Genomic DNA, 22,224 nt, shown 5'->3' with positions numbered 1-22,224 from the left:
ATCGTGGCTGATTTGGAACACTTTTGTGCGTCGTGTTTTGTCGCTAGCGACAGAACGATTAAGTTTCAAACGGCGCGTTATCGGACTTCCGTCTTGTCGTCTTGTCACTCACGATGCAAGCTAAAAGGTTCTTTGTCGTGCGGCGTGTTGTCGCGATTCACATTGTCACTCGGCTCAAATCGAAGGATTGGCTATTTGTATATATATATATATATATATATATATATATATATATATATATATATAAAAGTCAAGCGGCACGGTGACCTCGCGACAACGCGCCGCACTTCAACGCGTCGTTTAGCGTGCTTCGCTGGCGACAGGACAACATGATGACAGTGCGAAAACACAGTTTGGCGCGTTTTGCTAGCGACAAGACAACAAGGCGAAAAGGCGATAACGATATAGGCTGTGTTGTCGCTATCAACAACACAACGCACAAAGTATACCAAATCAGCCGCCATAAAATCATTATATAAATTACGTAAAATAATTGCCAAAAACGTAAAAGAAGTAAAAGATGACTCTTGCACAGATTGCTGACTAAATGGCACATGGAAGTTAAAAACCAAACAGCGACACGTGTTTGAATATACGGACATGTATAACAAATGTGTTTCACAACGATGTCTACTTTGGCACTATTATAAAAATAAATATGCGTAATATTTTTAATCAAAATTTCAGCGAAAGTCGGGTAATTTCTAGGGCATGGCATAGATTACAGATTAAGTAACCCAACCAGCCTGATCTGGTTTAGGCAAGATGCCAATCTTTATAACAAGGCAGCTCCCGAGTTTCACCAGAAGCGACAAGGAGGCAGTGAAATCCGGGCGTACTTTTCGGTAAGATATTTTATTTATTTTTTAACAGTTATTTTTTGATTGTAGTTTTATTGTATATATTTTTTATGATTTACTTTCAACTTAAATAAGCTTAAATAACATTGATATGAAGAAAAATGCTTTAATATTTTATTTTTGAATTTTTGCTAAACGATTGGTGATGTTATTTTAACCATTTATTTATTTATTTATTTATTTATTTATTTATTTATTTATTTATCTATTTTTATAATTTATAATTAATTTATTTGTTTATCATCAGAAATTTATGTTTTGTTGAAGAAATTTATCTTTAATGCGAGTATTTTAACAGGATAAAATTTTATCTTTTGCTGCAGTTAATTACAATGAAGATATTAAAAAGTAAAATAAAAAAAATATATACCCGATAGTTAATGCTTAACGATGCATCGCGTATTAAAATTTAACGATATATCGATTTGACTCTGAACGGTTATAGTTTAAACATCGATATTATATATACGTGCTATGATTTTAAGGACCCGATTTTCAAAAAGAAAAGAAAAGCACACACAAATTCGGCTAGGATATCCACGAAGTTAGTGGGACTAAAATCTTTTAGTTTAACATAAGTCAATGATATAGAGGATATTTGTTTAATTCGGTGAAAGATCGGAATATATTTCACCGAGTGAGCACCAAAAGGTAAATTTCACGAGTGGCGCAGCCACGAGTGAAATATGAACTTTTGGTGTTCACAAGGTGATATATATTTCGATCTTACACTAAACTAAACAAATTTTCTTTTTATTTCATGCAAAAAAAAACGTTTTAAAAAGACATTAAACCTAATAATGAATGAAAAGCGCGCCAAATAATAATACAACATGACGTCATTTACGACGTCACGTCATTTAGTTGGTACCCAGTACTGTGCACGCTGGTATTTTATATCACTGATATATTTCTATAACCCACCGAAAAGCATGTAATAAATAGAGGATATTCAAGTTTTTTCTATAAATACATGATTTATTTTCATCGAGTGGTATGAAAATAAATATTTCATGAGTGGCGGTAGCCACGAGTGAAATATGGCAATTTTCATGCCACAAGATGAAAATAAATCATGTATTTATAGAAACAACTTGAATTTTCTGTTTATTATAAACATTTTTACTTTTTTGACATTAAAATTTGAAAGACTTTCGCTTAAATTTTGTGTACTGGCAGAATTTAAAAGAAAGTAGTCCGGCAAGACACCAGTGAAAATACGGAAAATATGTTTCACTGCAGTGAAAAATAAATTTTTACAGTGAAAATACGGAAAATGAAAATACGCATTTTATTTCATCAATATTTCTCAATATTTCATTTATAAGTATATAATAAAACAAATTATGTGTAAGGACAATCTAGTTTACATGCATTAGCTCCGTGTATTAAGCATTTTATTTATTTAAATATCTATTTATATATCTATTTACTAACAGTATGACGAACTTCAGTTTTACTCTGATAATCAAAAATAAAATGAAACACACAAACATTGTTTACTTTAAATATATAGTCTCCATTGCAATTTCCTAATTATTAAATATAATATGGGTTGGTGCTTTCGTTCTTTTTCGGACGAAGTCCGTCTGTTATCAGTTTTACACCGTGAAATTAACAATACGATAAGAAGAATTTCCATTGGTCATTTTAAAATCAGTGAATCTCATTGAATCGGTGAATCTCATTGGTCATTCTAAAATGGAATGTAATAAAGGGTTGTTCAAACCATTCTAAAATAAAATGTGAAGGATAGTACTTACAATTCTAAAATGAATTTTAAAAGATAGCTCTAAAATAAAATGTAAGGGACAGTTTTTGCCACTATAAAATAAGCTGTAAAGGATAATTCTTTGTTAACAAAGTTTATAAAGTCAAATGTAAAACAAGTAAAAGGGAGGACCCCTAAGATAGAAGTTATCTTACTTTGAAGAATCATCAAAATCAATATTTAAATGTTTACAAAATTGGTATTATCTTAGCTTCAAGAGATAATTATCATGTAATTGTTATGCAAGTATTGCTCACATTTCTTTTTGTATTGAAAACTTAGAAATAACATAATTTTGCATGTTAAACAGTTTTACTTCGGTCGATTACCTTTTTTAAAGATACTTATTTGAGCCGTGTCACGACAAAACCAACATAATTGGTTTGCGACCAGCATGGATCCAGACCGGCCTGCGCATTCGCGCGGTCTGATCAGGATCCATGCTTTTCGCTTACAAACCCTATTACAAGTAGAGAAACTGATAGCGAACAGCATGGATCCTGATCAGAATGCGCGGATTCGCAGGCTGGTCTGGATCCATGCTGGTCGCAAACCCATTATGTTGGTTTTGTCGTGACACGGCTCATTTTTAATTGTTGTATTTTACCTGAATTACAGCCATGGCTACATTATACCTGATCTGTTTGTCTCTCACACTTGGGGTTGTACTCGGTAAGTTTATTGTATTATCATAATTATATCATCCATATCATCAATTATGGATAGGGATAATATTGTTCGTAACATTGTAGTGAAAAAAATTAATTGATGTTAATAATGTTTACGGATGTATTTTCTAAGATTTGTTGTCAAATGTAATAAGAAAAGCAGTGTTTACGTATACTCGTTGTTGAACTATTGTTGTTGTTTTTTGTTGTTGTTGCTGCTGTTTTTGTTGGTCAAGACGACGCACATAACGACGACGACGACGACGATGACGATGATGATGATAATAATGATGATGATGACAATAATGATGATGATAATAATTATGACGATGATGATAATGATGATGATTATGATGATGATGATAATGATAATGATGATGATGATGATGATGATGATGATGATGATGATGATGATGATGATGATGATGATGATGATGATGATGATGATGATGATGATGATGATGATGATGATGATGATGATGATGATGATGATGATGATGATGATGATGATGATGATGATGAAAATGACGATGATAATGATGATGATGATTATGATGATGATGATGATGATGATGATGATGATGATGATGATGATGATGATGACCACGACGACGATGGTTGAAATGGTGCTGAAATGTAGACTAACATTTAATTTTCTGACAACAGGTGCTCCTGATAACCGTGGGACAGAGTTTGTGCTCGGTTTTACGGCCAACTATGCCCTTAGTTACAAGCCAGAACTTTATGTTACAACTTCCAAAACAACCGTAGTAAACGTCCATGTAAGTATTGACTTGAGTTCAGCATAATTTTATTTTGTTGTGTCTGTTTCGGATGCTTGTCTGTTATGTGCATTCGTTTGTCTGCCGAGGCTTTAAAAATGGGTGTGGTGATCTAACTGTAAACAGAACAAAAATAGACTTTAGTCCGTTATGACTGATAAGGGACCGACAGCACATATGAAACAAAAGAAATGACCTCTCAGTTCACCGGTCAATCTGTTTAATCGATCTTTTTGTTTGGCATTGTTCATGTAGAAAAATTACCCAAGTTTTACACAAAATCATAAGTATGCCATTTTTAGTAAGTCAGAGTGTCGTTTGCGCAATCGAAACATAACTCATTCGTAATAACAGTGTTAATTTTGAAATTTGAATGATTTTCTTTCAAAGACTTTCAAGGTAACACTAATCGCTGACTGGTATATTTTAATGTAACTGTTAATGTATGACGCTCCACATACAGAACTCCCGCTTTGAAGGTTAGAATTACTGTCAATTGCATTGATACTGCAAATCGTGGGTTCAAATCCCAGAAAGATCAACTTTGATATTACTGAAATACTTAGTTTGAAACAAAATAGAATTGTTTTTCGAACAACAACAAAACTGAAGGCCGCTTTAAATGAACCATTGCAGGATTTTGAAACATCCTTTTTATCATTATATTTATTGACTAAGGACATTTTTTTAAGAGATAAAGAATTTAATCAAAGTCCTATAGTCTGGTGATACCTCAAAATACCACTGAAAACGTTCTTTTCGTTATAAGGTATCAGCACCAAGATTCCCTGCAGCCAAATTGGATACAAGATTCACCGTCACTGCTGGACAGGTAAAGAAGATTGACATCAACAATGTTATCCGTGGAGCTGGTACAGAAATGAGCACAAAGGGAATTCTTGTGGAAGGTAAAGAAATAAGTGTCCTTAGTTGTCCGCGTGTATCGTACACCGTACCAGAGTCTTTCAAAAAAGAAAGATCCTGAAAGACCCTGAACCTTATATAATCCCTTATTTAACAAAAATTGTTCAACAAGAATAAGAACAACTCACGATTCGGCTATGAAAATGAATATCAATCGAGAAAATATCAAGTATGTATTTGGCAAACATTTCGAACTTCAGTATTGACTATAGACAATTTATATCTGTTTATAAATTAAATGTATTTTCCTTTTTCATTTGAAATTAGTAAATTATATAAATTTTATAACGTTTCGCGTGCTTTTCAACAAGGATTTAAACATTTGTGCACGCACGAAACCGACACAGGCTTGTCGTTTAAATCAAGCTTTTTATTTAGTGTATATATTTGGCGTCACGCCTTTGGATGCATTCAGATTTTATTTTTCTCTAATATATTGTCCAACAATGTTGACCTGGCACCTCATTAACTTTCGTTAAGGTCATTTGAATAAACAACGACCAGTATCTATCGAATATATTGATATATTTGCTAACCTTACTCGTCAGTGATGTGTGGTGTATTGGTATAGATGTCGGACTAATGATATGAAGGTCACTGGTTCGATTCCTTACTAACATCATGTTATGATTTTTTTTTTTTGATTATTTGCAAGAATTAATTTGAAATTGGTTTACTACAACTGGTTTTAGAATACATTTTAAGAGGTGTTTTTTACACAGTCATATATTTTTAATTTATTATAGTATCTTTCAACGTTTCTCTTTTTGGCATGATTATGCAATCGTATACTCTTTAGCGCCTACACGCTATAAAGATACAACACAGATATTACACACAACAAAAACGATTGCAATAGTTTTAAGAGAATGGCAATTTTAAAATTAAAATAAAAAATAATTCGCTGAAATAGGATTCGAACCTACAAGTTAACGTATACATTGCTCAAGTGAAATACCTTTACCAACTGCGCTAAGAGGAATTTTATTTTACAATATTGTAACCACTTGATATTTATATTTATATCGATTTACAAGTAGATCGTAACATTTACGGAATATACCGACTACAGGGTCAAATGCAAGAGTGCCAGGTCAATGTTGTTGGACAATACCTGAATACAGTGTTTATTTCATGTAGTATAAAGATTCTTTTCATTTTATATACTCAACATACTCAGGATGTGCTGTAGGTTACCTTATAAAAATCTTTTCCTTTGTTATTTTCATGTCAACTGATGTAACTTATTTATATTGATAAATTGTGTTGGTTTGTGATCTTTTTATCCTCAAATAAAAATCTCGCATAATTTGATCACAATTCATCCGTTCACTTTACTCTTTTATTCAATTTTTTTAAATGACGCTAGAAATGTCAATGAATCTAGATATTATAAAAAAATAAATTTATTCATTTAACAGCGGATCAAGAAGTTGTTGTTTATGGAACAAACATTGAGATTTACTCAAATGATGCCTACCTCGGGTTTCCTGTTGATGTACTCGGAAAAGAATACTACACAGTGTCACATCATCCTACTACAAAGGAATGCAACTTTATGGTCGTGGGTATGACGAGTTCTTCACCATTTTCTTCACCATTAAAAAAAACAGCTATCCTTCTTTAAGAAAGCTATCCACTGCCATATAAATAATTTGATCAGGATCCATGCTGTTCGCTATCAGTTTCTCTACTTGTAATAGAGTTGGTAATCAAACAGCATGGATCCTGATCAGACTGCGCGGATGGGCAGGCTGGTCTCGATCCATGCTGGTCGGAAACGCATTACGTTGCTTTTGTCATGACGCTGCTCAAATATTCAAAGCTCCAGCATTACCTAAATCCTTATAATTTCAAACAAGACAGAAATTATTTTTTTTTCTGCCACCATATTGCTTTCTATTTATAAATGAATTAAATGAATTAATGTCTCTATGTATATAACTGGATATTTTACGAGTAATAAGTTATTTTGTTTGGAGTGATAATCGCCTACGGTTATGCTTAAGTTTGAGTTGCCATAGCAACTTGAGTAAAGGATATTATCAATTGGCTCGTTTTCTCAATAGGTGTACATGATGGCACCAAAGTGGATGTTAAACTCGGAAGTCATTCCTCCATCGAAGTAAACTATAATGGAAAATGGTATTACAAGAATGAAATTATATCGGTTAGAATGAACAGATTCGACACTCTCCAGGTTTGATTTTATACTTTGGTTCCAGGAATTTTTTTGGCTTATTTTATAGCCGTTATTGGGTCATATTCCCAATTGAAAATAGTATATCATTTTCACAATCCACAGGAAAATATTCCCAAAAGAAAGTTATAAAATAAAAATATTGAATAAAGAATTCTAAAATCTTTAAAAATAAGGGCTTCTCCACTGTAATAGTACTTACATGCTTAAAGATGCCATCCTAGACAGTAATTTAATCACTACAAAATTTCAGACATAATTTTTTTCCCAATTTTTAACAAAATATCGCTGAAATTTCCAATTCCATGGGTATGGATCATGTTCCAAAAATTCCTGGAAAAATCCCTGGGTTCAATACATTGTATGGAACATTTCTTATTTCGAATTTAAACGAAATTATGCAAACATTATAATTTTATCTGTGTTTGAAAAAAAAAATTGAATGAGTATACATTAGTATAAAAATGAATAATTCAGAAGCATATAATTATTTGAATGTCTATGATTTCGTATAAAAAGCATGTAGAACTTATACAAAATCATTTCAGATTCAAACATATGGTGACTTGACTGGATCATACATCACTTCCGATAAGGTCATTACGGTTTTCTCCGGAAACAGACGAACCAGCGTACTTCCTGGTACGTCACGTGACACCCTGGTAGACCAGATGATGCCAGTAGATACATGGGGATCAAAGTTCGCAATAGTACCGACACCCAAGAGAACCACTGGTGATAGTGTCCGCTTTATCGGGTCCGAGGCCAACACAAATGTTAAAATAAAATGCAGTGGGTCTTTCAGGTAAGTTATATTAATAATATATAGGCTCTAATATAATAGGTAAACGTTCAATCCCACTGGACAGTTTTTTGGTTAATTACATAATACTCTAAATAAGATATAGCAAGGTTAACTAAATGTTAATCGGAAATAATAATCATAAATGCATCAGATGAATTAAATATAATTCGGCAGGTATAATCATAAATGCGTAAGCTAAACTAAATGTAACTCTGCGGGGCCTCCGTGACCGAGTGGTTAAAGTCGTTGACTTGAGATCACAGGTCCCTCACCACTGTAGGTTCGATCCTCACTCGGGTCGAAATCTTTCATGTGAGGAAGCCATCCAGCTGGCTTACGGAAGGTCGGTGGTTCTACCCAGGTGCCCGCTCGTGCCTGAAATGATGCCCGGAGGGGCACCTGGGGTCTTCCTCCACCAATAAACCTGGAAAAAATCGACGAAAAATCTCGGCGGGACGCTCTATGTTGACCCGACTTGAGTGTACGGTCGCCCATATGGGCTTTCCGGCGGCGACCTTAAATAAACGCATCAATAAAAAAAAAATGTAACTCTGTAGTTATTACCATAAATGCGTCTGATGAACGAAATGTAACTCGACATTTATTATCATCGATGCGTCTGATGAACTAAATGTAACTCGACAGATATTATCATCGATGCGTCTGATGAACTGAAATGCTTGAAAATGACAGGAAAGCACTTTACAAATGTAACAAATCAGTTTTCTTTTTCGCTGATTCACACACCGTTGCACGGATACTTATTCTGAATAATTATGAATGTTTAATTTTTCAGTACGTCATTCACATTACATGCTGGAACGTTTAAAGTAGTAATTACCCCAAGCAACCAAGTGTGCTATGTGGAATCCACCAAGCCGATCATGGTGATCCTTATTGTTATAAGCCAGACGAAATCCAGGTGATTTATATTTGTTAATTTAATTTTAGCGATAAGATTTCTCAGGAAAAATGCATGTACTTGATGTTCAATTTTATAATATGTTATACATGCCATACTTTGTGACAAATATTGTACATGTATATACTTTATAACACATATTGTACATGTATAGACTTTATAATACATATTGTATATATATGTATAAACTTATAACAAAATTTAAAATTGTACATGTATATACGTAATAAAACATATTGTACATGTATATACGTAATAAAACATATTGTACATGTATATACTAAATAACACATATTGTACATGTATATACTTAATAAAAAAATTTGCACATGTATATACTTAATAAAACAAATTGTACATGTATATACTTAATAACACATATTGTACATGTATATACTCAATAACACATATTGTACATGTATATACTTAATAAAATATATTGTACATGTATATACTTAATAAAACATATTGTACATGTATATACTTAATAACACATATTGTACATGTATATACTCAATAACACATATTGTACATGTATATACTTAATAAAATATATTGTACATGTATATACTTAATAAAACATATTGTACATGTATATACTTAATAAAAAAAATTGCACATGTATATACTTAATAAACATATTGTACATGTATATACTTAATAAACATATTGTACATGCATTTACTTAATAAAACATATTGTACATGTATATACTTAATAAAACATATTGTACATGTATATACTTAATAAAACAAATTGTAATTGTATATACTTAATAAAACATATTGTACATGTATATACTTAATAAAACATATTGTACATGTATATACTTAATAAAACATATTGTACATGTATATACTTAATAAAACATATTGTACATGTATATACTTAATAAAACATATTGTACATGTATATACTTAATGAATCATATTGTACATGTATATACTTAATAAAACATATTGTACATGTATATACTTAATAAAACATATTGTACATGTATATACTTAATAACACATATTGTACATGTATATACTTTATAAAACATATTGTACATGTATATACTTAATAAAACATATTGTACATGTAAACACTTAAGAAAACATACTGTACATGTATATACTTTATAAAACATATTGTACATGTATATACTTTATAACACATATTGTACATGTATATACTTTATAACAGCGAACCTGCTGACCCAGCATTGATCACAATTCCACCAATAGAACAATATGCAGCTGATTACACGTTCTCTACTCCAAAATATTCTTACGGGGAATACAACAACTATGTCATGTTTATTGTGAAAAAATCCGAGAAGAGCGGCCTTAAACTGGACGGCAAATCCCTGGGGTCCTCTGTCACGTTTACAGATATTCCTAACACCATCTATTGCGGTGGTTACGCTACCGTAAGTAGGCACATTCTATTATACATGTATAACTCAAGAAGGCACACACGTATATAATATATTTTACTGTAATGAAAATAGGTGATATAAAGATAATCAATGTTTCTAACATTTCATTAAAAAGACAACACCTAAATATCATACATAAGTGTCTTTTCAAGAACATGAATATTGTTAAAATTAATTTTCTGTGATATAAAAGAAACTGAATTTGAATTTGCAATTAAATAATAGGTAACTTGTTGAATATGAAATTGAAAATAACAAAAAATAAAGAAAAAAACAACATCATATTAATTGTTTAACAAGTAAGACATTTTACGATTTGTACTTGCTATGACAAAATTATCTGACATTTTCTCGGAACGATGCCTTTTCTTCAGGTTGCGCCAGGAACTCACACAGTGCGCCACGACTCGCCAATTTCTGTTTTTGGTTGTTTTATGTACGGAGCCAACAGATATGAGACATATGGTACCCCTCTTGGTCTCCGGATGTCACCGATTAATACGGTAAGTAGGAGAGTGGCGTAGGGGTAGAGCACCGGATTTTAACCCGGGTCCGAATCCAACAAGAGGTGCGACTCACTTTCAGCTTCCTCCGCGCTGGTAGGTGGTTTTAATACGAGTGGTAAGGACTCGTGAGAAGTGATCATTTGGCACGAATTGTCTAGGTCGTCAAATTGAAACCAACAAATGATTAAATAAATCTTAGGAAAATTATTAGCCATTGGCTTCTCGGCAATCACGCAATAGTTAATAGTTCGCTTGTTCTTTTTCATGCATTAATTTAATTTGTCTTTTGTGTACCAGAATATATGAAGACTTAAATATTATGCGAACATTTGTGTTATGGCGTACAAGTACTTTTGAAAACTTAGATATAATGTTTTACTCTTTTATTTGTATACAGGTATGTCAGGAAACTCATATTGTTTCAGTTAATCTGTGTTTTGTGTAGAAGTAATTGTGAAGACTCCAACGTAATAATTTGAGCCGCGTCACGACAAAACCAACATAGTGCGTTTGCGACCAGCATGGATCCAGCCCAGTCTCCGCATCTGCGCAGTCAGATCAGGATCCATGTTGTTCGCTCACAAACTCTATTATAAGCAGAGAAGCTGATAGCTAACAGCATGGACCCTGATCAGACTGCGCGGATCCATGCTGGTCGCACAAACCATTTTGTTTGTTTTGTCATGACGTGGCTTATTTAATTTATACAGAAAAGAGGCAATTTCCAAAACGTTTTAAGTTAGTAGTTTGCTTGTGTGTGTTTTTTTGTGTGTTTGTTGTTTTTATTTGTTTTTTGTTTTGTTTTGTTTTTGTTTTATTTTTCGCAAATGCAATTTTAAAGACACAGATGTAATAATTGGAATTTTTCTTTTGTGTATAGGTATGTGTGCCAACGACAACAGTTGTAGGTGACGGTATTGACAATGACTGTGACGGTCTGATTGACGAGGAAATGTGTACAGTCGAAAACAAAGGCAAAGGTATCTGTTCACATGACGAAATTTGTGTTGATTAAATTTGCATTAATAGACCGGTAAAATCAACAATTTTTTTCATTAAAATATACAAATTGACGTTACGATACGATAACGGCATCTAACATTTTGACATATTGTTAATACATTGTATGTGAATTTTTTTTTTTTTTTTTTTTTTTTATTTTTTTTTTTATTTTATTTTTTTTTTTGCAAATGATGAACACAACTGTTATTTCAGATGATGACGGGGATGGTAGGGCTGAAGAGGATTGTGCCACGCCACCACCAAGTAATTCTTTATCTATATAGTATCTTTATTATAACACCCACCAAAAATCAAAAGCACATAGATTTAGTGTTGTCAGACCGGACATCGTCTCTCCGTTCGTTCGTCCGTTCGTAAATATCGCACGTCTGTCGGTATGTCTGTTTACAAGAGGATACTGATGTGGCGTCATTTTCTTACGAGGAGGCTATTATGTTCAACACAAACACATGTTCATTCAACACAGTCATTTTTCTGGTGTTCTTATCTCGGTGTTCTACTTTTCCAGGAATGCCAGAATGTTATCAACTTGACGTATGACGTCATGAAAACAACGTCAACTTTTATTACGTTTTGTTGTCATCGAATTATAAATTAAAATGAATATTTTGTTTGACAGTTGACGGCAAATATACAGCATGGGGAGCATGGACAGCGTGCTCGGCTTCCTGCTCCAATTCTGGCACTCTTTCTGGAACGAGATCAAAAGTCCGCACCTGCACCAACCCAGCACCAAAATATGATGGGAAACAGTGCGTAGGAAGTGCGGCAATCACTGAAGCATGTTCAAGCTCAACACCATGTCCGAGTGAGTAATCAATTCAACAATATACTCGTATACATGTCTTGTTAACATTTTTTCCAGCTAAACTGTAACAGCCGATCTAACACTTGAGCGGAAAAAGGGAGATAAACACTAGAGCGGAAAAAGTGAGATAAACACTTGAGCGGAAAAAGTGATATGTTTCAGTTTAAGTATGCAAATGTGATCTAATTTTGGCAGTAGTTGTGTATGTCATATTATTTTAAACACGGCATAGATAATTTGAATAATAGTAAATTTGTCCGTATTCATTTAACATGTCATGTTATTATACACAGGAAAAACATGTTCACACAATAAATTTAAATCATAACTATTTGTACATAGCATAATGATTATTATAAAATTAGCCAATGATGTACATGTACGAGTATTTACTTTTTTATCAAATAGTTGACGGAAACTGGGGAAATTGGGGAAGTTGGGGACGCTGCTCTGTAACGTGCGCTTCCGGAACTCAGTCAAGATCAAGGTATTCTTTTTCATTTTTTCAGTATTAATTACTTTAGCACACTGTACTATTTAAAGCAACATTTGTTTAAAGCGTATAATATGGTGGCTAATTTGGTACACTAAGTGTGTTATGTTGTCGGAAGCGACAACACAGGCTAGATCATTATCGCCTTTTCATCTTGTCCTCTTGTCGCTAACGAAACGCGCTAAGTGGCGACGCACAAAAGTGTTCCAAATCAGCCACCAAATCCAGCAGTAAAATCATATTGTGGCCATGATATTATGGTAGAATCTTGAAAGAATTGTAGCAGACTGTCTCTGGTATTTAACACAAATGTGTATTGTATGTTAACAAGATCAAATATTCCGGAACAAAACATGACACGCTTTTTAGATTTTTACTATATAGGAAATACAAACTAAATATTTTATTCACCATCGTTATTCTAAAAACCCTAAGATGTTCAACAACATTAACTGTGTTTCTTTATGATGTATCTTTATGACGAGATATTAAATTTTTTCTCATTTTTTGGTACAAAAAATAATTACATTACATAACGTAAAGGTTGTACCGTACTCGATCAGACCGAAAAAAGTACATTGTAGAGTGCATTGTTGAGTGCAACTTGAATACAAACAAATTGTCATATCTTGTTATAAAAAAAAACAATAGGTAATGTATAGAATCAATGTAAACATATCGTCCTCTTTGTTAAATACTAACGTCGGTTGCAGGTTATCAAATTTTCGAACCGGTTTTAGCTAAAAACTGTCCGTACCCATTTAAACGGATAAATGTGATGTCCACTCGTATTCCAAAAGTTCTGGGTCCTTGCGACCGGTATAGATCCAGCCTCTATTATCTAAAAATAGTTTGAAATAAGTTGATAGCAACGCAATTATATATATGCTATATATATATACATGTATATTGTTTAATTATTATCAGATCATGCAACAATCCCGCTCCACAGCATAATGGAGCACAGTGTTCAGGTTCATCAACAAGCTCTAAAAGCTGTAGCGCGGGTATAAATTGTCCAGGTATGAACATTTTTCGGGTGTTGCGTTCATTGAACGCCGCTTTTCCTTGTTAATCTTGTTTACAATATTTTCCTTATCTTGCGGTCTTCAGTTCAATTCTGTTCATCTTTCTTGATTCTCAGCTAAAATTTCCTATTTGAGTAGAGTGATGTTTAATTTTACATATTTTTTCTTTTTGTGAAAACCACGATTCATATCTAACTAATTGAATATGGTCCTTATTATGTAAATTGTTAAGATAACTTTTTTCATTATATATGAACAGAATCAAATGTATAAACCGAATATAGGATTATCATTTCGCCTTATTGATACGTTTTTTTTTATCAAACAATTACAAAATGGATTGATAAATGTTGAGTACATTATAATTTGCAATTCACTTATGCAGTTGACGGTGGCTTAAGTACCTGGAGTAGGTGGGGATCGTGCTCTAAAACGTGTGGTGGTGGAACTTCGGCAAGGACCCGTTCATGTAACAACCCTGCACCAGCGTACAATGGCGCGGCCTGCACAGGGGCACTATCCGAGAGCAAGAGCTGTAACACTCAAGCTTGTCCAAGTATGTGTTAATATAGAGATTATCTCCCTTGCTTGAACTACAAGCATGTAGTTCCCTTTCAAAAAAGTAGCCATGACCTCGAGGCTATATAGATGATATTTGTTTTGCTCTGTGTAAAATCGAATTGAATAAAATTGTATTATGCGAGCATCTGGCGAGTATTATCATATTCAATATTTTAGTCAACGAGTACAATAATTTTAGTAGTGAACCTACACAAATATGATATTCTATTTATCACATACCCAAAAGATGAAGTACTTTAGAAGAAGGCTGATGGCTACAGTGTATTCTTTAACGCTATGACGTAATGTCAATTATATTCATTATTGACCATTTTATGGAGTCGCAAAAGCGGCACAGGCATGTGATAAAATAAGATTCTACACACTTTATGTTAAATATTATACAATTCCTTTACAATGTGGCCTTGTCAAATGTGAAAACAATTACTAATGATCAATCTTAATCTCTAATAAAAATCAGATCGACGACTGAGGGTATTTCACTTTCAGTCAAGAATTTATTATATTTCAGTTATTATCAACAACGCTTACATGTATTTTTATTCATTTCTTCAAAGTTGACGGAGGATTTTCAGCATGGAGCACGTGGTCTTCATGCCCGGTCACTTGTGGTAGCGGTAAAGTATACAGAGCTAGAACATGCACAAATCCTGCTCCTCAACATAATGGCCAACCTTGCTCGGGAGCATTTGACGAGTCAAAAGGCTGTGTCCTTGGCAACTGTCCAAGTAAGTTAACTGAGCAATTGAAATTTTGTAATTAGAATTCAATATGTGTGTTTACTTTTAAGGATATATTGTTTTGGAAGGTAGGTTTTTACCTTCAAAATTAAAACCAAGAACAAGAAAACTTTTCCAGGATACAAGACTCTTGTGTGTTAAACTTAAGAAACACTTAAAAATACAAATTTCGAGTTGTTTTAGTAATAGAAAGAGCACCGAAACACGAGGCTATCTGATTTGTACGAGGGGGCGTAGCCCCCGAGTATAAATCAGATTGCCGAGTGTTTCGGTGCTCTTTCTATTACTTAGTGAACGAAGTCAAACGTCCGTTTATTTATTTCGTTTTTTTTTTCATAATAAACTAGATTCTAGTACATGAAGGAATACTTTTTTTATTTTGTTTAATGAAAAAAATATTGTGTGTATAATTTCAGTTGATGGTGCCTTCACCGACTGGACACAGTGGTCCACGTGCACAGTCACGTGCGGCACAGGTAGCAGCCAAAGAGAGCGCTCGTGCACAGACCCAGCTCCAGCACATGGCGGCGCGGATTGTATTGGTGGTACGGATGAATCTAGGTCATGCAACACTCACAATTGCCCAAGTAAGAGATCACACGCTTTCTCGACTCATTTTAGAGTTATTGCCCTTTATTACTTGTAATTGTCCAGTGCATAACTTTTCATACAATGGTCAATCCCAGTGAAATTGAGTGCAGTGCTCAAGAATCATAACTCTGTTTAAAATGTTATTCAAATGTAACTTGAAGTCAACGCTTTTCGGCATGCCGTTTGTAATTAATGTCCAGTTGAATGCAATATTGGCATTCTAATTTGATTTGTAATATTTTTTCTTTTATTTTTAAAGTTATTTTAGTGTATCGGTACCAGATAAATAGCAATAACATATTTCATACAAGTTAACCAATACCATAATTTAGCATGGTTTAAACAGGACAAATCATCTTATTTATATAACATTTTATTTTTGACCGCTTGATATAGGGTGGCTTTTGATTTCATTAAGTAAAATATCAGTTCAAAATAAAACTTATCACTTATTTTAACAGTTAATGACGGCTTCTTGACTTTTAAATTCAAATAGTACTTTGTCAGATTAAAATAACGCTTTGATTTCATTCAACAGTTGACGGTGGTTTCGGACAATGGACAGCTTGGTCAGCATGTGGTATAACTTGTGGATATTCAACACAGTCAAGAAGCCGACAGTGCGACTCCCCGGCACCGCAATACCTTGGTCGAGACTGTAGCGGTGACCTTACTGAAACACAACAATGCTATGGTGGAGTCATGTGTCCGAGTAAGATCTTGATATCAAAATTTTTGTTGTTAAATCCATGTTTGTATGAATGTCCCCTACTTAGTCAGAAATGTCAGAGAGTGAATTAGAATTAATTACAGGACAACAACTTCTCCACTTGTTTAAATACTGCAACATCTCAAGTATAATATAAGTGTACAATTTTCAATAAGATAACATACAGCATTAAGTTAGAAATATTTTATGAAGATGACAAGGCCTATAAATGAACATTTTGAGAGGGCCAATAAGACGATGACTTTAGAAGGCCTATAAAAGGACGAACCTCGTGCATTTCACATAGCATGATACATTATGAAATATTCTGACTTAAATAGCTTACTTTTGTTTATACATACCATGAATCATGGTCCATATTTACAACAGTATAGAACCAGAGCAACTTGCACATACGTACAATCTTACAATACTCTATACTGCTGGAAGCCACTTTTTGCTGTAGTTCTTAACATTGAAAACCCTTCAGCTTTGTATGGATTGTCCCAAATGAAAAAATGGATAGATTATTAAAATAGATTCAGCAGGTAATGAGAGTTAGATATAAATTAATAAATCGACCAAAATTGATGACATAAAAGATCTAAAAGATTCAGTCGACTATAAGATTTATTTGACATTAAAAAATCATTTTTTTTATAATTTGTAGTTGATGGTGGGTTAACAACATGGACCGCTTGGGATAGTTGCACAGTCACGTGTGCAGGAGGGACACAGGATAGAACGCGCACGTGCACAAACCCCGCCCCTCAATACCTTGGAGCAGATTGTGTCGGACAAACCAGTGAGAGGCAGGATTGCAACACCTTCAACTGTCCAAGTATGATATTGTTTCAATATATTTCATTGTTCAGGTTTGTAGACTGTGATAATGCGCTTGTTAAAAAAAAACAAGTCAGATATATAAAAAAACGCCAATGGTTCTTTGGACACCTCCTATTGCCGTGACTAAGTTTGTAAAAAAATATAAGATAACACATGTTTGAAGTTAAAAAATGGACATAATTAAAAGACGCCAGACAATATGTTTTGTTATCAGTTGCAAATCTTATAAATACAAGTTAACATTTTAGGCAATAATTATTCAAATCTGGGTCAAACAGAAGCGGCACTAGATTTCACGGGAGATCACAATCAATACACTTGTCTATTGTAAAACTTTTACATACAAAGGATGATTGTAGGTCTGTTTTATGACTTAGCGCAAATATTAAATATTGTGATGCGTCTTGTTGAGTTCCTTTGGCAAAGGTCAAGGTCACATGCAGATGTCTTACGTCAGATAGCGGTTTCAATCTAACTGTGACGGCAAAAGTGGCACTGCAGCTCATTTTTCCTCTTAAAATATACTCCATTGCCCAATTCTGTGAAGCTGTAATTGTTTCAATACATCTAATATTGTCTGCTTTAATTGTTTTTAAACTGTTTCTTGCCCATATATCTCGCATATAAACCTATACTTGTTTCAAATCATGTTAATACCTTGGGTTCAATTATCCAATTCTGTACTGCAAGAGTAGATAAAAACTATAATATGTCCTTAACAACAAGAACCGATTAAACATACTTTGAATGTTTTTGATTTTCTAAATGTAAATATGAAAACCAATTGTTGTTTCCAAGTGCTTATAAAACGGTACATTCCATATAATATCATAGTTTAATACCGACACAGAAATCAAGCAACCATATAATATAGGTAGTAGCAAAGGATAACCGCATGTAAATTCTTCATTTTTTTCTTGGTAACAGTTGATGGAGGCTGGACTGACTGGACCGATTGGAGTGGCTGCTCCAGCACATGTGGACCAGGTGTCATCACCAGGGATCGCACCTGTACAAATCCCCTTCCACAGTACAATGGCAGAGGTTGTTTCGGGGATATACAAGACTCTCAGCCTTGCAATGGCACATGTACAGGTAAAATACCGAAATGGGAATGTCTTAATACTTTTATCTTATAAGATGCTTACAAGTGACAAAAAATTATATATATTCAGAGGATGTTTTTCAATGAACATATAAGGAAAAAAAAGGGACTTTTAAAATGGTCCGATTTTTAAGGATTCCGGTTTTCAGAGGGTCCGCTTTTCAGATTTTTTACTGTATTTAAAAAAAAAAAAAACATAATTAAGACTGGTTAAGTCGTGGTTTTCAAGGAAATAACGTGATATTAGAATCAATTAGAACACCTTAATGAGGTCTTATAATGTACCATGTTATTATCACTCCCCTGGCGACATACAGGCTGTGATATGCATACAAACATTCTTTTTGGGAATGCTTTTGTAATAATATATATCAAGCTACTGATAGTCATGTAATTACTCTTCTTTCAGTGCACGGAAATTGGGGAGATTGGGGAGCATGGACTACCTGTACGAAGACATGTAACAGCGGAAGACAAGGCCGTGTACGATTGTGTGATGACCCTGCACCAACGCCCGATGGAAACCCCTGTGTCGGTGATGCCTTTGTACTTGCTTTCTGTAACACAGGGTCTTGTACTGGCGCCGGAAGTGGAGGAAGCGGAAACGGAACCGGAAGTGGATCGGGATCGGGATCTGGCACGTCTAATGAAGCCCAATATGTCAACGTATGTTTATATATATTATAGTAAACTAGAAAAAATATTTACTCCTTATAAATAAGTTTAATAGACTATTTTTCAAATGTAGATTCATATAAAAAAAAAATAATAAAAATAATTAATTTAGAATTTATTAATTGTTTACATAATTATTTTAAAAATTTGTTTTTTGTTTTTTTTTATTTGATATAGAATTTATTATTAATTTCTTACATAATTATTTTGAAAATTGTGTTTTATTACATATTTATTCAAAATGATACTTCCTTTACCATTCAGAAATGTCCAAACGGATTTTTCACGTGTCAGAGTGGTAAGATAACGTGTATCCTTAACGAGTTCCGGTGTGACTGCGGAAACGACTGTTCCGACGGAAGTGACGAATCATACAACTGGGCGTCTTGTCCAACACAACTGGCAGCTCAGTGCGGAAATAGTGCACCAGGTAAAACATTCGATACCGTTTTATTTTAATGATACTATGTAAGTCAGTTGATTCGGGGGCTATAAAAAAATTATTATTTTACAAAACATTAAAATAACTTTAAATTCGAACAATACATTTAGTCCTTTTGACTAAAAAAAACAATTCCATTTTGGACAAATTTTGTTTATATTTCTTATTTTTTATAAATGATATCATGATTCAAATATATATATTTTATTTTTCTAATTTTCATTCAAGTTTGGAGAATCAATACAACTGTTCAAGTATATTTAAATATGGGTGGTTTTCGTTGTTGGGAAACAATTTCAAATATCCGACTGATCCTAATCTATGACGGTATGTTAATATAGTTGTTTCACGTTTCAGGAATGAACGTACCATATGTGTTATTCATGTGTCTGTTGATTGTTGCGAGCCTGACAAGACGTCTTTTCTAAACATGTCACGTAACGTAAAACAAACCACAAAAAAATGCACATTTCTAAAATTTTCGGACTGGAAAATGGCTGACGACTACCGCATTGTGCGGCTTTGTTTATTTCATATGCGTGTCCCGATGTTGTCCTATGTGAAATATGTAATTTACGGCAATATAAATAAAACCACGAGTTGTGACGTGAATCCACGAGAAGGAACGTGAAATGACTTGAAGTAATGAGGAACTAAGAGAAAAAGTTGTTTAATAACGTGAGATATTTGTTAAGGACACTGGTACATATAATAATTCTTGAGTTATTGGTCTTTCAGAGGGCCTCTGTCGGGACATTCAGTCGAAATATATTTTTTGCTGACTAAGCATTATTTTGTTGACGAATGTAAAAACGAATGATTTATACTTTTTCAGCCCAAAATATAGTTTGACTGTTGTAAATAGTGTGTTTACCTAGCATTAGAAAATGTAAAAAAAAAATGAACTATAAAAACGTGTACAAACTCTAAGATAATCCTTGTTGTTGTTGTTATTTGTTGTTGTTGTTGTTGTTGTTTATTAATTGTTGACAATAAATGTTTGAAGCTGATATTCGTGTGTAACCAGACTTTTACAATTATTACACATAACTTATACCACTGAGAGCCTACTAGCATCATTATGGCACAATCATCAAATGAATGGGCGCAAATATGTGTCCCATTTATCTAGTCAGTAATGACATTTTATATATCTCGTAATATTATCCTCTAACAAAAAATTACTATATACCGGTATATACTATGCCAATGTATGTACATGTATATAACATAGCAATTTCTCCTGAAAAATAAATTTTATGCAAGATATTTAATTCAAAGTAGCCTATTGGTTATTTTAGCAATAAACGGAATACGGTTTATTAGTAAATAACAGATTTGACGTCTATCTCCGGTCATAATATCTTAGTTCATCTTAAGCCTCGGTCTCACTTACTCCCGGCAGAGCCCAGGAACATCCCGGTAAGTTACCGGGATGATCCGGGACGATCTGGGATGAAATTATTGTTGCGGTCACACTTACCCCGGCAGCACTACGGTAGTTCCTTACTAACCACCCAGGATGCGCTCCGGATCATCCAGGCAGAGCCCAGGTGAAGCTACGGTTCATGCCGGTGCTTCCCCGGTCGTTCCCGGATGACGCCGGGAGAGCCCCGGTTGACCCAGGCAGAGCCCCGGTCGATCCAGGCAGAGCCCCGGCAGAGCCCAGGACGATCCAGGCAGAGTCCCGGTAGAACCCCGGTGGATTGAAAACGCCCGAAAATGATAACTTTGATACATAATTTTTATTTAATATAATATCTATTGTTCCAGAATAGTAATTCATGATGATTTTCTGAAAAATCCTTATGCCATACTGGATAGAAGGGAAATGGGAAGGCTTTTAAAGCTACAGTCTCACTTACATCCCGGCAGAGCCCCGGCAGAGCCCCGGTAGACGTCCGGGGTGATCCGGGAACGACCGGGGTACGACCGGGAACAACCGGGGTACATCCGTAACTCTGCCGGCAACGTCCTGGATGATCCGGGATGATCCGGGATGATCCGGGAACATCCGGCATTCGACCCCGGATGGAATAAAATATTTAATATCACCGGGGTGGTCCGGGATGATCCGGGAAGGTATAGCTTTGCCGGCATCATCCTTAGCTCTGCCGGGAACGACCGGATGATACCGGGAAAGCACCGTAGCTCTGCCGGCACAAACCGGGGATGATCCGGGGTATAATATAGCCGGTAGAGCTACAGTAGAGTTACGGTAGAGCCCCGGTATATGCCGGCAGAGCCCCGGTAACTACAGGCAGAGCCCCGGAGGATAAAGGTAGAGCTACGGTTGATCCCGGTAGAGCCCCGGCAAAGCC

At 34.3% G+C, this 22,224-nt stretch overlaps 1 protein-coding gene across 1 annotated transcript; it reads left to right on the top strand.

Annotated features, from left to right (window-relative positions):
• The first annotated feature begins 760 nt into the window (after window positions 1-760).
• Window positions 761-20,851, top strand: LOC132722810 (SCO-spondin-like). The gene is made up of 24 exons (XM_060707382.1): window positions 761-845; window positions 3,250-3,303; window positions 3,966-4,081; window positions 4,851-4,989; window positions 6,427-6,573; window positions 7,075-7,205; window positions 7,754-8,010; window positions 8,807-8,932; window positions 10,121-10,346; window positions 10,730-10,858; window positions 11,742-11,841; window positions 12,077-12,127; window positions 12,504-12,692; window positions 13,101-13,179; window positions 14,113-14,207; window positions 14,599-14,769; window positions 15,353-15,523; window positions 15,952-16,122; window positions 16,665-16,838; window positions 17,506-17,676; window positions 18,609-18,776; window positions 19,196-19,452; window positions 19,726-19,891; window positions 20,261-20,851. Exons 2-24 carry the CDS (start codon window positions 3,252-3,254, stop codon window positions 20,329-20,331), a joined length of 3,357 nt encoding a protein of 1,118 aa, XP_060563365.1. The 5' UTR covers window positions 761-845; window positions 3,250-3,251; the 3' UTR covers window positions 20,332-20,851.
• Window positions 20,852-22,224: the final 1,373 nt, after the last annotated feature.

This window comes from Ruditapes philippinarum, unplaced genomic scaffold (assembly GCF_026571515.1).
Source record: "Ruditapes philippinarum isolate M1 unplaced genomic scaffold, ASM2657151v2 ctg738_1_1_1_1, whole genome shotgun sequence".
NCBI lineage: Eukaryota > Metazoa > Mollusca > Bivalvia > Venerida > Veneridae > Ruditapes > Ruditapes philippinarum.
This window is presented reverse-complemented; position numbering and strand designations above follow the sequence as displayed.

What these genes read in the sequence shown, in the direction of transcription:
- LOC132722810 (XM_060707382.1), top strand. Translation starts at nt 3,252, where the DNA reads ATGGCTACATTATACCTGATCTGTTTGTCTCTCACACTTGGGGTTGTA. An exon ending in ATTGCGGTGGTTACGCTACC is followed by an intron (nt 10,347 to 10,729) that starts GTAAGTAGGCAC and finishes CCTTTTCTTCAG; the next exon opens with GTTGCGCCAGGAACTCACAC. An exon ending in TTGCAATGGCACATGTACAG is followed by an intron (nt 18,777 to 19,195) that starts GTAAAATACCGA and finishes CTCTTCTTTCAG; the next exon opens with TGCACGGAAATTGGGGAGAT.